The sequence below is a fragment of the Marmota marmota genome, unplaced genomic scaffold (assembly GCF_001458135.2).
Source record: "Marmota marmota marmota unplaced genomic scaffold, marMar, whole genome shotgun sequence".
NCBI lineage: Eukaryota > Metazoa > Chordata > Mammalia > Rodentia > Sciuridae > Marmota > Marmota marmota.
This window is the reverse complement of record NW_025999977.1, coordinates 35,896,092-35,909,257: the sequence shown is the minus strand read 5'-3', so window position 1 is coordinate 35,909,257 and position 13,166 is coordinate 35,896,092. Positions and strand designations below refer to the sequence as shown.

Below are 13,166 nucleotides of genomic sequence, written 5' to 3'. Positions count from 1 at the left end.
ATTACTTTTGAGATAAGAAAAAAGTTATAAGCATAAAAATGAAACAAGCTATGTATTTCCCACATAGGTTTGAAGTAGTTTCAATTACTATCATAGACAAAGTTGCTTAGCCTGAAGAAACTAGCCTTCTTAAACAATGTTTACAACAGGAAAGTGAGATTAACAAATTAAATAGAGCATTTGTACCACTCCTCGAAAGTCAACAAACTCATTTATTTAGAGAACCAAAAGAGGACAGAATTCCTGAAACAAGATTCCAGAAACAGGAATCGTGGTCAGTATTCTGCTTTGAGTCATATAGAACCAAATAAACAAAAACAACAAAAACTCAAAGGAAAAACCTGAATCATCAAAGCAGGATAAGAAAGTCTGGTGTATAACAAAAAAACAATGAGCTTCATGGTATTGGGTTTAGGATTCAGAAGTCAGTGCATTTAGATTTATAATTGCTTTTTTTTTTCTGTCCCCTGTTCTTTAATTGCAAGATGGGGGGAATAACAATACCTACTTCATGAGGCTGTTGTAAAAATTAAAAAAAAAATTAATGTAAACCGACTGCCATAATGCCTGGCCATAGTAAGGGCCATGGAAGTGTTAGCTACTAAGCATTACATACATGTTCCCTATTACTGTTATATATCTAACTGGAGCGTCAAAAGGAAAGGAGAGAGAACAGAATGGGAGTAATATTCAAAGAGATAACGAAGACTTTCAAAAACTGAAGAAAGATAACAACCTTGAGGTTCAGGTTACCCAATAAATTCTAAACAGTATAAACAAAAAGAAATCCACATTACTCATTTCAGAAATCCACATTACTCATTCCAGTATGCATATTTTGCACACAAAAAGGCAAGGACATATTAGAAAGCAACTAAAGAAAACAGAGAAATCACCTTTACAGCTAGGCACAATGGTACACAAATGTAATCCCAGTGATTCTGGAAGCTGAGGCAGGAGGATGACAAGTTCCAGTCTAGCCTCAACCATTCAGCGAGACCCTGACTCAAATAAACTAAAAAAGGGCTGGGGATGTGGTTCAATGGTTAAGCACCACTGAGTTCAATACCTAGTACCAAAAATAGAAAAGAAATCATCTTAAAAGACATGAATAAGTTAATTTCTTTCTTTTTTTTTCTTGGTACTGGGGATTGAACTCAGGGGTACTCAACCATTGAGCCATATCCCCCTTGCTGTTGCTGAGGCTGGCTTTGAACTCATGATCCTTCTGCCTCAGCCTCCTGAACCTCTGGGATTACAGGCCTGCGCCGCCACCGCACTGGTATTAATTTCTTAGTAGCGACCAGAAAACAAGACAGTTGCATATCTTCAAAGTGCTGAGAAAAAAATAACTCTTGATCCATAATGATACTCCCAGCACAAATATCTTTTTAAAACAGTAGCAAAATAAAGCCATTTGTAGATAAAACTGAGACATTTTTTTTCGCCAAGATGCCCTCCCTAAAGTAAACCCTTAAGGATTTATTTTAGGTAGAAGAAAGTGGAAACTTATAGATGAAAAAATAAATAAAATCTAAAATTGCTTTGAAAAAATATAATATTGACTTTACAAAATATAATGCCATTTTTAGTGGGATAAGAAAGAACCATGACCCAGAACTAAAATACATGACAAAAAAATGTAAGTCATCTAGGGACTTGCCAAAGTTAATGTTCAAGGGTTCTTGTATTGTCTGGGACTGGGTAAAAACACTATTAACTTTAGATTGTGATAAATTAAATACGCATGTTAAAAGTTCACTGTATGTAGCTGGTAAGAAAACAGAAACAGAGGGTATAATTTCTAAACTAGCAAGAGGAAAAAATAAAATGGCAGACAATAACCAATGAAAAGAAAGAATAAAATAAAACAAAATTAAATTTAAAAGGCAAAACAAATAGAATGGACAACATCATATGAAAAAGTAAATGTACCAGTGACTACAAAGAGTGTCAACCTAGGGCTGGGGTTGTAGCTCACTGGTGGAGCCCTCGCCTAGCACACATGAGGCACTGGGTTCGATCCTCAGCACCACGTAAAAATAAAATAAAGGTATAAAATAAAAAAGAAAAAAAAGAAACTGACTTTAAAAAAGAGTGTCAACTCATAGTCAATTTAAGAGGTTAGTTTCTTTTTTAAGACTAATATTGTTACACTAGAAAAAAATAAGACACCCTGTTTACAAAAAGACATGTAGGCCAGGCATAGTGGCACACATAACTGTGACTTGGGAGGCTCAGGCACAAAGATCAAAAGTTCAAGGCCAGCCTCAACAACGTAGCAAGACCCTAAGAAATTTGTTGAGATCCTGTTTTAAAATTAAAAATGAAAAGAGGTCTAGGGTTGTAGCTCATGGTAGCACACTTGCCTAGCATGTGTGAGGCACTGGGTTCAATCCTCAGCACCACATAACAATAAATAAATAAAGGTATATAAAAAAAGAACACTAATTTTAAAAAAATGAAAAGGGTTGGGGCTGTAGCTCAGGGGTAAAAACCTTTGGGATCAACCCACACTGCCATAAAAAAAAAGACATCTAGATTGCGAGAATACAGAAAAATTAAAATGAAAAGATGGGAAGATGGGGAAGATGACCTCCTTTTCCAGATTTCCTATTTTAAATTGCAACTCATCCTATTTCCTTTTCTGGCCAATTCTTCTTGGATTGCTTCTCAGCATACTTTACCTGGGTTATCTCATCCATACTCATTAAAGTAATTAAAACCATACACTGTTGACTACCATGCTCTATCTTCACTTCAGAATTCTACCCACAGCACTGGATCCTTATGAGCTAAAGAATAAGTCATCATAAAATACTTATGATGCTCATAACTCTCCTCTGTCACCAGTCCAGCTCCTCTTCTTCTTTTTCCACTCTTACTAACACTTATAAGCACTTAACCAAAAAGCATGAATTTATCCTAAGTTCCTTCCTATTCTGTTTTTCACTTGCAATCTCTTGTAATTGATGACAAAATCCTGTAGATGATGATGATAATATGATAATTAATATTTTTGTATTGAGGATTGAACCCAGAGGCACTTTACCACTGAGCTACTTCCCTAGCCCTTGTAATTTTTCATTATGATACAAGATCTCACTAAGTTGCTGAGGCTCTTCTCAAACTTGAGATCCTGCTGCCTCAGTCTCCTGAGTAGCTGGGATCACAGGCACGTACCACCAAGCCCAATCCTTTAGATTCTTAAACTTAAAGTCTCTTATATAAAATTTCTCTTTCCTTCCCAGAGCTGAAACCCCAAATCCAAGAATTACTTAGTATGGCTAAAAGGCTTCATACAAGTCTCTGCTCTCCAAGTCAAAATACTCCCAGTGTGGATATTTTAAGAATTCTAAAAGGTATATCTGACTATATCACTCTCATGCTCTAAATCTTGTAATGGGTCCATCATTTCCAGAAAAAAAAAATCTAGCACACAAGTTATTTCATTATCTCCTTTATACCTGTCTATCAAATCTCATCTGCAGTCATTCTTTCCCATGAAACCTAAATTCCGAAGAATAGAATGACTTCCATTTGCCCGAGTTCAGTAAATTGTTTCTGGAATGCTGTGATCCAGGCTGCCAACCTCCCACACGTCTTCACCAGCAATTTTTTGTTCATATTTTAAGTTGTTACCTCTTGTGAGAACACATTCGCGAAATATCATCTAGCCCTTTAATGGGCTTGGCGCGGTGGCGCATGCCTGCAATCCCAGCAACCTGGGAGGCTGAGGCAGGAGGATGGTGAATTTAAAGCCAGCCTCAGCAATTTAAAGAGGTCCTAAGCAACTTAATAAGACCATGCCTCAAAGTTAAAAAAAAAAAAAAAAAAAAGCTGGGAATATGGCTCAGTGTTTAAACCCGCTGGATTCAATCCCCAGTACCTAACAAAAACATGATAATGGACGTAACTGTCCATTACTCTATTTTTGACCATTGTGTATTTCTCTAAGCCTGTTTTATAATAGATCCCCAAACCCTCTCTCTTCCAATTGGAAGCCACGTTTATGCAGTTTGGATTTAAACATAATTTTATTTATTTCAACATTTTAAAAATGTAGGTGTGTTTGAAAACTTTGGTAAGTTTAATGAAAAGAGCACTCTCAAGACGCCAAGAAGTTAGGTATCTTCCTAACTCTATCACTACCTTTCCTTTCCTAGTCTCAGTTGCCTTCCTCAATAAAGTAATGTAGCTAGACTACAGCCACAGCCTCTGGGAGGCAATTTACAGTTTAATCCCTGTGTGTGTGTGTGTACTGGGGACTGAACCCAGAGGTTCAAACACGATAGGCCAGCGCTCAACCACCGCGCCTGGATCCTTATCTTTTTAATTATTATTGTTATCTGCTTTGCTTATATCACAGGTGAAGAAACTGAGGCTCTAATATATAAAATTACTTAATACCCGATACAATGAATTCACGACTAAAGGCAACTACTGAATCCTGATCGAAAACGAGGGGCTGAACTCTAGAAACCTGCCTATTCTAAAATGCTTTAACCACATACTCAAAGAAATCTGGAAAAGATTGGACCTAAATGTTACAAAAACAGCCAACAGAGAGTGGACTTCCGGGCCCTGAGTAAGCTTCCGGAATCAACAACAGGAAGACCCAATCAGAAGCTTTCTCCGGAAGCCAATAGGAGAGCACTTTACAAAGAGCCAATCCACGCGGCGCTGTCACTGTTATGGTCCTGTCAGGGCGCCGGCGTCGTGGTGCTTGGGCGGTCGCCACTGAGAGGACTTTGGTGGGGCAGTCTCGGGACAGCCCGGCGGCCCTCTGCGCTCGCCTTGGATCTGTGTCCCAGCCTCCCCTCCTCAGCTCGCAGGCCGCACCGTAACGCGAGCGTGCGGGTCCGCGTCACGGCGGCCTTGGGACCTGGGCCCAGCTGCAGCCTCCTCCACCGCAGCGGGCTCGGAGGGGCGGCGAGATGCAGCCGCCGGGCCCGCCCCCGGCGTATGCCCCCAGTAACGGGGACTTCACTTTTGTCTCCTCAGCTGACGCGGAAGGTGAGGCTGCGCCCCGTTAGGGCGAGTCCCCGGGAGGCCGCCGGGGCCAGCGCGGTGGGGTCTCTCTCTGCGCAGGCGGTTGTGGCCGGGTGGGGACGGACAGGAAGCGAACTGCTGGTGAACCCAGCCCTCCTGAGGTCCAGGCCTTCGGAGAGGCCCCGAGTGGCCGAATCTGGATTCGGAGACCCGTCTCAAAAAAGTCAAGTCGCTCGGTCACCCTAGCTTTACCCACACTGTTTGGTGGCAGGGTTTGGGGGCGGCTTATTCACCTCGAGCAGACCCACGGAGCCCAAGGGTTTTATTTGTGAAATTACTCTGTTACCCAGAAAAGGAACGGTTAGATCGGTCGAGAAAGAATGAGAAGAAAGTTGATCTGTGTTCTGTTATTCATCAACAGGGAACCTTTTTGCTGGGATTCGATTTGGCACTGTCAATCCAAATTTCCCTTAAGGAGTTAAGGAGTTCGTGGTTTTTATTGAATTTGATATAGTGCTCGGGGTCCCAGTTTTCCTCCCATTTTATAGTGTTGGACCTTGGTATTCAGATAAGTGTACCCATGTACACTTGAAACTTCGTATAATCCAACTAGATTTCCCCAATAGCCTTTGCAGATTTTCTTGTAGTGTTGGAGAAAGCACTTTTTACAGCACAGAAAAATGTTTTTCTTTTTTCCTCAGTTTCGAACTCATTTCCTTGTAACGTGAATCTTCCTCTGCTAGCCATTTTCAAATTTTACTTTTGTAAGTCGTTGTGTATTTTTTATTGACCAGACTTACTACCTGATAGGAAAAAATAAATTAGTTTAGCTACAGAAATTTCAATCTAGAGAAGATCCTAAGTTTTCTTTAGAAATCTGATTTCTCAGTGAATATAGCTTGGTTTCTTTTTTGTTTGTTTTGTTTCCCCTGTTTTGCATTGCCTTAAAAAAATAGTAATAGTTATGATTTTAAAAATAAAATTTTTGTTTGTTTGTTGGAACCCAGGGGCACTTAACCACCAAACCACATCCCCAGCACCCTCCTTTTTTCATATTTTATTTAGAGACAGGATCTTAAGTTGCTTAGGACCTCACCAAGTTGCTGAGGTTGTCTTTGAACTTTCCATCCTTCTGCCTCAGCCTTCCAAGCTGCTGGGATGACAGGCGTGTGTCACCATGCCCAACTAAAAGTAAAATAAATTTTTATCTATCATAGGGAGCACAGCTGATACATTCCTTTTAAATTAAAATGGAACAACCCAAATTATTTAAATCTGTTTCATCTACATTTTGATAGCATAGTTGCTTATGGAGGAATATCTATTTTAATTTCCCAGATTCAAAAATATATATATTGATTATTAGAACCTGGTGTTTGTTCAGACTCATCTATCTGTGTGTGTGTGTGTAGATTTTTTTTTTTCATGTCCCTCTTTCCCCAAGGAACCATCTTTCTTAAATACATCCAAGAAATCTGACAGATAACATATCTAGGCTACTCATTGAATTCATAATTTAAGAGACCTGGACATTGTACAGTTTAAATTTACAGAATACTTTAAGCATCCTACTCTTGATTTATGTAAGAATCCTGATGAGCTTTTGATTCCTGTATTTTGTAAAGAAACTGAAACCCAGGTTTAGTAACTTCTACATGATGGCTGTGGAATTAAAAGCTAGTCTTCTGTCTCATATTTCTTTCCAATAAACCATGAGCCTCTTATATGTTTATAGATTGAATAGTAGTGTGTCTGAAGTCTAGAAGAGTCCTAAATTTGCATCCTGGCTTTACCATATCTATGCAGTTTTGACCAAGTTACTTAACCTATTTCCTCATAAGCAAATTGGGCATAATAGTAGCCAAGAGCTCAAAAATTGTACAGATATAGAGCAGTTAGTACTATATCTGGCAAAGTTACATACTCAACATGTCAGTAATGATGCTTCTACTTAGTGTTAAGTATACTATGACTTATTTTTTTATTGTTTTCAAATGTAAACATTTTACTCTCCCAATTCCAAGGGTTTTCTCTGGTTCCTACATATGTCATGTAAATTCTACTTTTCCCTTTTTTGTGCTATTTCTGTAATCATAAATGTTTTCAACTTATAGATGATTTCAGTGTATACCTTTCCTTCCAGATTGTGTCCAAGTCTTTCCTTTTTTTTTTTTTGTTTTTTGGTTTTAATACTGGAGATTTAACCCAAGGATGCTTTCCCACTGAGCTACATCCCCAGCCCTTTTTATTGTTTTATTTTGAGACAGGGTTTCACTACATTGTTTAGGACCTTACTCAATTGCTGAGGCTGGCCTTAAACTTCTGATCCTCCTGGTTCAGCCTCCTGAGTCCCTGGAGATTACACCACACCCAGCCCCTGTTTGTTCTTTAAAGAAGTAAATAAAGGCAAGAATAAATGATTGTAAAACCACAGTGAGATACTACTTATCCTTTAGAATGGCTGTAGTATAAAAAGACAAGGCTGAGTTCTGTGGTTTACACCTATATTCCCAGCCACTCAGGAGGCTAAGGCAGGAGGATTTTAAATTCAAGGCCAGCCTCGACAACTTAGTGAGACTCTGTCTCAAAATATAAAAAGGGTGGGGATGTAGCTCAGTGGTAGAGTGCTTCTGGATTCAATCCTTAGTACTGGAAAATAATAATAATTACAATAACCAGTTGGCAAGGAGTGGAGAAACTAGAGCCCTTATACACTATTCTATAATGTCAAGTGGTGCTGCTACTTTGGAAAACAGTCTGGCAGTTGGAAGTTTCTCAAATGTGCCATATGAACTAGCAGTTCCACTTCTGGGTATATAACCATGAGAAATGAAAACATGCCCGTGCAGAAACTCATACCCTAATGTTCATAGCAGCATATTCATAATAGCCAAAAGGGGGAAATAATCTCAAAGTTAATCAGCTAATGAGTGGATAAATAAAATTACATATTTTATACAATGTAATATTGCTTGACAATAAAAATAAATGATACATGCTTATGAAAATGGGCATAAATTTATTTATTTTACCATGATATACTACTGCACCAGTCTCCTGTGGCTGCCATAATAAATGACCACCAAAAATCAGTATTTTAGGGTCTGGAGTTGTAGCTCAGTGGTAGAGCTGTTGCCAAGCGTGTGTGAGGCAGTGGGTTTGATTCTCAACACCACATATGAATAAATAAAGGTCTATCAACAACTAAAAATATATTGTAAAAAACTCAGNTTTTTTTTTTTTTTTTTTTTTTTTTTGAGATGGAGTCTCACTATGTTTGCCCAGACTTGAAATCTGGGATCCAGTGATCTGACCACCTTAGTTTCTTGAGTACCATACCTAGCTAAAACTGTCTTATTCTTAATGATACCCGTCCTTACTATTTGTCCACATTTAGCCTTTATTCTAAAACTTGCGTTGGTATTTTCTTTCCATGTGTATATATATCCTGGTCTTCATACTTTAAATGCCTTTATCCTTTTTGTCCCAAAATTTAAGACTAAACTCTAATGTTCCTTCCTTGGTAAAATCTTACTTAACGGGGCTGGGGATATGGCTCAAGCGGTAGCGCGCTTGCCTGGCATGCATGCGGCCTGGGTTTGATCCTCAGCACTACATACAAACAAAGATGTTGTGTCCGCTGAAAACTAAAAAAAATAAATATTAAAAAATTCTCTCTCTCTCTTTAAAGAAAAAATCTTACTTAACAATCCTTAGAAATATGAATTTTCCTAATATTTTTTATATACTAGCACCTGCCATAGAACCAAAAATATGTCACAAAAGTATTGCTTAATTAATAAATTATTTTTGCTTTTCTTTATATGTCATTAAAAGGAATATAAAATTTAGGTTATATGGGGCTGGGATTGAGGCTCAGTGGTAGAGCTCTTGCCTAGCATGTGTGAGGCACTGGGTTCAATTCTCAGCACCACATGTAAATAAGCAAATAAAATAAAGGTCCATCAACAATTAATAAAAATATTTTTAAAAACTTAGGTGATATAACTAAAATTGTAGTAGGTTTATAACTAGAGACTTCAGCAAAAATTCCAACTCTTAGGTTAGCTATATATGATAATGGATAAGTTAGTGTTGAGTATCTATAAGCTTCCATTTTGTCCCCTATAAAATGAAAAGCACACTTATAAGCAAGCTTTTGGGTGTGTGTGTGTGTGTGTGTGTGTGTGTGTTTTGAGAGAGAGAGAGATGCTAGGGATTGAACCCAGGGGCACTCTACACTGAACTACGTTCCTGCCTTTTTTTTTTTTCTAGATAGTGTTTTCCTAAGTCGTTAAGGTTAGTCTCATACTTGTAATCCTTGTGTCAGCCTCTTAAGATTATAGGCATGTACCATCACACCTGACTAAAAAGTAAGATTCTTAAATACAAATTAAAAGAACATGAGTTGTTTGTGAATGAGTCAATAACTGAATGAATAAATAGGGAAATCCATACTGAATATTTAAGTCTGTGTTATAAAATACATCCAACAGCAACAATGAAAGCATGTGTAGCCTAGCATGATGGCACAAGCCTGTAATCCCAGCAACTCGGGAGGCTGAGGCAAGAGGATCGAAAGTTCAAGGCCAACTTCAGCAACTTAGTGAAGCCCTGAGGAACTTAGTGAGACCTGTCTCGAAATGAAAAATAAAAAAGGGGCTGGGGATGTGGTCAGTGGTTGAGTGCCCCTGGGTACTGGGTTTAGTGCCCAGTACCAAGAAAAAAGAAATGCGTGTATATAAAAGCAAGAATGTGACAGTATCACTTGTGTGTGTGTGTGTTTGTGTGTGTGTGTTTGTGTGTGTGTGTGTGTGTGTGTGTGTGTGTGTGTGTGAAGTATATGTAGAAGTCCTTAAGGCAATCTTTTGCCTTCACTTTTTACCAGAGAAGTAACTCTGTCTGGATTATGTCTACAGATCAGCTTTGGTATTACCTGATACTTAGTAATGCAGAATCTCCCTGAATCATAATTTATATATATATACATATATTTTTTTTAATATTTATTTTTTAGGTGTAGATGGACACAACACAATACCTTTTATTTTTATGTGATGCTGAGGATCGAACCCGGCCCCACCTGTGCTAGGCGAGCGCTCTACCACTGAGCCACAATCCCAGCTCCATAATTTATATTTTAACAAGGTTCCTTGGTGAGTCATAAACACATTGCACTTGAAAAACATTGGTTTTGGATATCATAAAAGATCAAAAGAGGAGGAAATTATTTCTAAGTAGATGATCAGGAAAAATTTAATGGAGGTGTTATTTTGACAAACTTAAGAGGACAATTAATATTTTTTACAGGGTGGAGGAAGGACCTCCATGTGCAAGGGACCATGTACAAGGAATTTCTTGCCAGAGAGAAATGGTCTAAGAAGATATATAAAAATTTCACTGTATAAAGTGTACACTATAAAAAGTATGATACAAGCCAAGCATGGTGGGGCATTCCTGTAATCCCAGCAGCTTGGGAAACGGAGACAGGATTTCAAGTTCAAGGCCAGCCTTCGCAACTAAGCAAGGCTGTAATCAACTTAATGAGACCCTGTCTTAAAATTTAAAACAAAAGGGCGGGGTGACTGGGGATGTGACTCAGTGGTTAAAATGTCCCTGGGTTAAATCCCTGATACCAAAAGAAAAAAAAAAAAGTATGATACAAAAGAGAAAGTGTCAACTGCATGAAATACTCAAATGGTCAAGAAGGTTTGCAGAGACAGATGAGGCATATTTTGATAGATAAATGGGAGTTCTTTGGATTAAAAAATGGTGGAAGAGCATTCACATAAGGACTATTTAAGGGCCAGGCATGATGGCACATGCCTGTAATCCCAGCAATTTGGAAGACTAATATAGGAGGATCTCAAATTCAAGGCCAACATTGGCAACTTAGGGAGACCCTGTCTCAAAGTTTAAAAAAAGGGGGGGTGGTTGTGGTGCTAGGGTTGTAGTTCAGTGATAGAGTACCCCTGGATTCAATCCTTAGTACTGCCCCCCCCCACCCCTGGCAAAAAAAAGCGAAGAAGACACAACTGTAGTAAATGAGGGTATCCTTGGGGTTAGATGCTGTGTTTTACTCACTGCCTAACACGAGCCTAGGGCATACAAACTCAGTAAATATTGAAAGAGTAAATGACTATGTGATACTTTTTTTTAGTTGTTGTTGGACCTTTATTTTTGTATTTATTTATATGCAGTGCTACAAATCAAACCCAGTGCCTCACACATGCTAGGCAAGCGCTCTACCACTGAGCTACAACTCCAGCTGCTGTGATACTTTTTGATTAAGATTTTGATTAAGTGCTGTGCTACACACTGAAGACAATACTAATTCAGCAGAAATTCAACAAAGAGTTGGAGAGAATGTGAACAGAAACAAAGATATTTATTTTGGGTGGGGGTCACCAAGGATTGAACTCAGGGACACTTATCCCTGAGCCACATCCTCAGCCCTTTTTATTTTTCACTAGGTGTGTGCCACTGCACTCAGCTAAATATCTTTGTGTCTGAACTGAAACATGCTTCTTTTCTCAAAAAGGAAATTTTTCTTCCTTTCATAGGATAAATCTTGGGCTGGGGTTGTAGCTCAGAGGTAGAATGCTTGTCTAAAATGTGGAAGGACCTAGGTTCAACCTCTAGTACCACAAAACGAAAAACACAAGCCTAGAATAAACCTCTACTAAAGTGTTGATTCCCATCTTTCCTTACCTCTTTTGGGATCTTTCTTTTCTGTATTTTTCTCTTTTAACATTTTTTGTTTCCTGTTTCTTCATCTCTACCATTACTCACAGATCCTTTTCTGATTAACAAATCCTTTAATTAAATCTACTTCACCAGTTTCTTATTTTTACAGCTAAACTGTCTCAATTATTTCCCGTTTTCTGAACATTTAATGGTCTCTACCACTCTGCTAGATTATCACTTGCTTCCTATCATATCATCTACAGAAGTATCTTTGCAATATTTCCCAGAGTGGAAATGGTTCTGTAATAACATAAATTTGGTAAATAATATATCAAACTAAGTTAAACAATGTCCTCAGTTCTTAGAGCCTTTAATATGCCATTATTGATTATGAAACCCTCAGAGTTGTATGCAGAGTTTTCCCAACTTAGTGAACATCATAAGCCATTTACGGGGAATATTTCATGGGATACAGATTCCACAGAATATGCATAAAGAAACATTTAGCCTATAAAATAAAAGGTTTGGGCTGGGGATATAGCTCAGTTGGTAGAGTGCTTGCCTTATATGCACAAGGCCCGGATTCAATCCCTAGCACCACCAAAAAAAACAAAAACAAAAACAAAAAAACACACAAGTTTTATTTTGTTTTGTTTTTGTCTAACACATGCTTAAAAATTTTGTTCCTTTCTCCCACAACTTTTGGATAAAAAACTTTACAGACATTAGTTTTCCATGCCTTTGTCCCTGCCATGTCTTTTTCATGTAATGACTTCTCATTCTTTTTTGCCTCTCCAGCCATTCCTTATGGACAAATTCAGGTTTCCACCTCTACGTACCTTCCTGATCACCTGTGTAGACCTCTTTACTCTCATGGCACCTATCATCAGTCATCAGTCAATAGTACTCATTGTCGTATAGTGACAAAAGGATGTACTTGCTTTACAGTGCTAGAAGTATTTTGTATGATATCCCAGTTAGGTTTTTTTTTTTTTTTTTTTTTGTACTGGGGACTGAACCCAGAGCTACTGATCTACATCCAAGCCCTTTTCTTTCTTTCTTTCTTTTTTTTTTTGAGAAGTCACCCCGACTGGGCTGGGGATGTGGCTCAAGCGGTAGCGTGCTCGCCTGGCATGGGTGCGGCTCGGGTTCGATCCTCAGCATCACATACAAACAAAGATGTTGTGTCCGCTGAAAACTAAAAAAAATAAATATTAAAAATTCTCTAAAAAAAAATTTTTTAAAAGATATATTCCTGCTTATATAATTGTGCCATAATGGACTCTACTGTCATGTATAACTAAAATGAATCAATAATATTTTAACAATTTATTTGGGGCTGGGGTTTGGCTTGGTGGTAGAGTGCTTGCTTAGCACATGTGAGGTACTGGGTTTGAACCTCAGCCCCACATAAAATAAATAAAATAAAACTATTGTGTTCATCTACAACTAAAATTTAAAAAAATAATAATAATTTATTCAATCAG

The 13,166-nt window shown here is 38.2% G+C and overlaps 1 protein-coding gene across 1 annotated transcript in view; it reads left to right on the top strand.

Annotated features, from left to right (window-relative positions):
* The first annotated feature begins 4,679 nt into the window (after positions 1-4,679).
* Positions 4,680-13,166, top strand: part of Yipf4 (Yip1 domain family member 4) — a 26,613-nt gene continuing 18,126 nt past the window's right edge. The window contains exon 1 of the mRNA XM_015479787.2: positions 4,680-5,016. Coding sequence (XP_015335273.1) covers positions 4,938-5,016 — 79 coding nt within the window. The 5' untranslated portion in view covers positions 4,680-4,937. The remainder of the gene's footprint in view (positions 5,017-13,166) is intronic.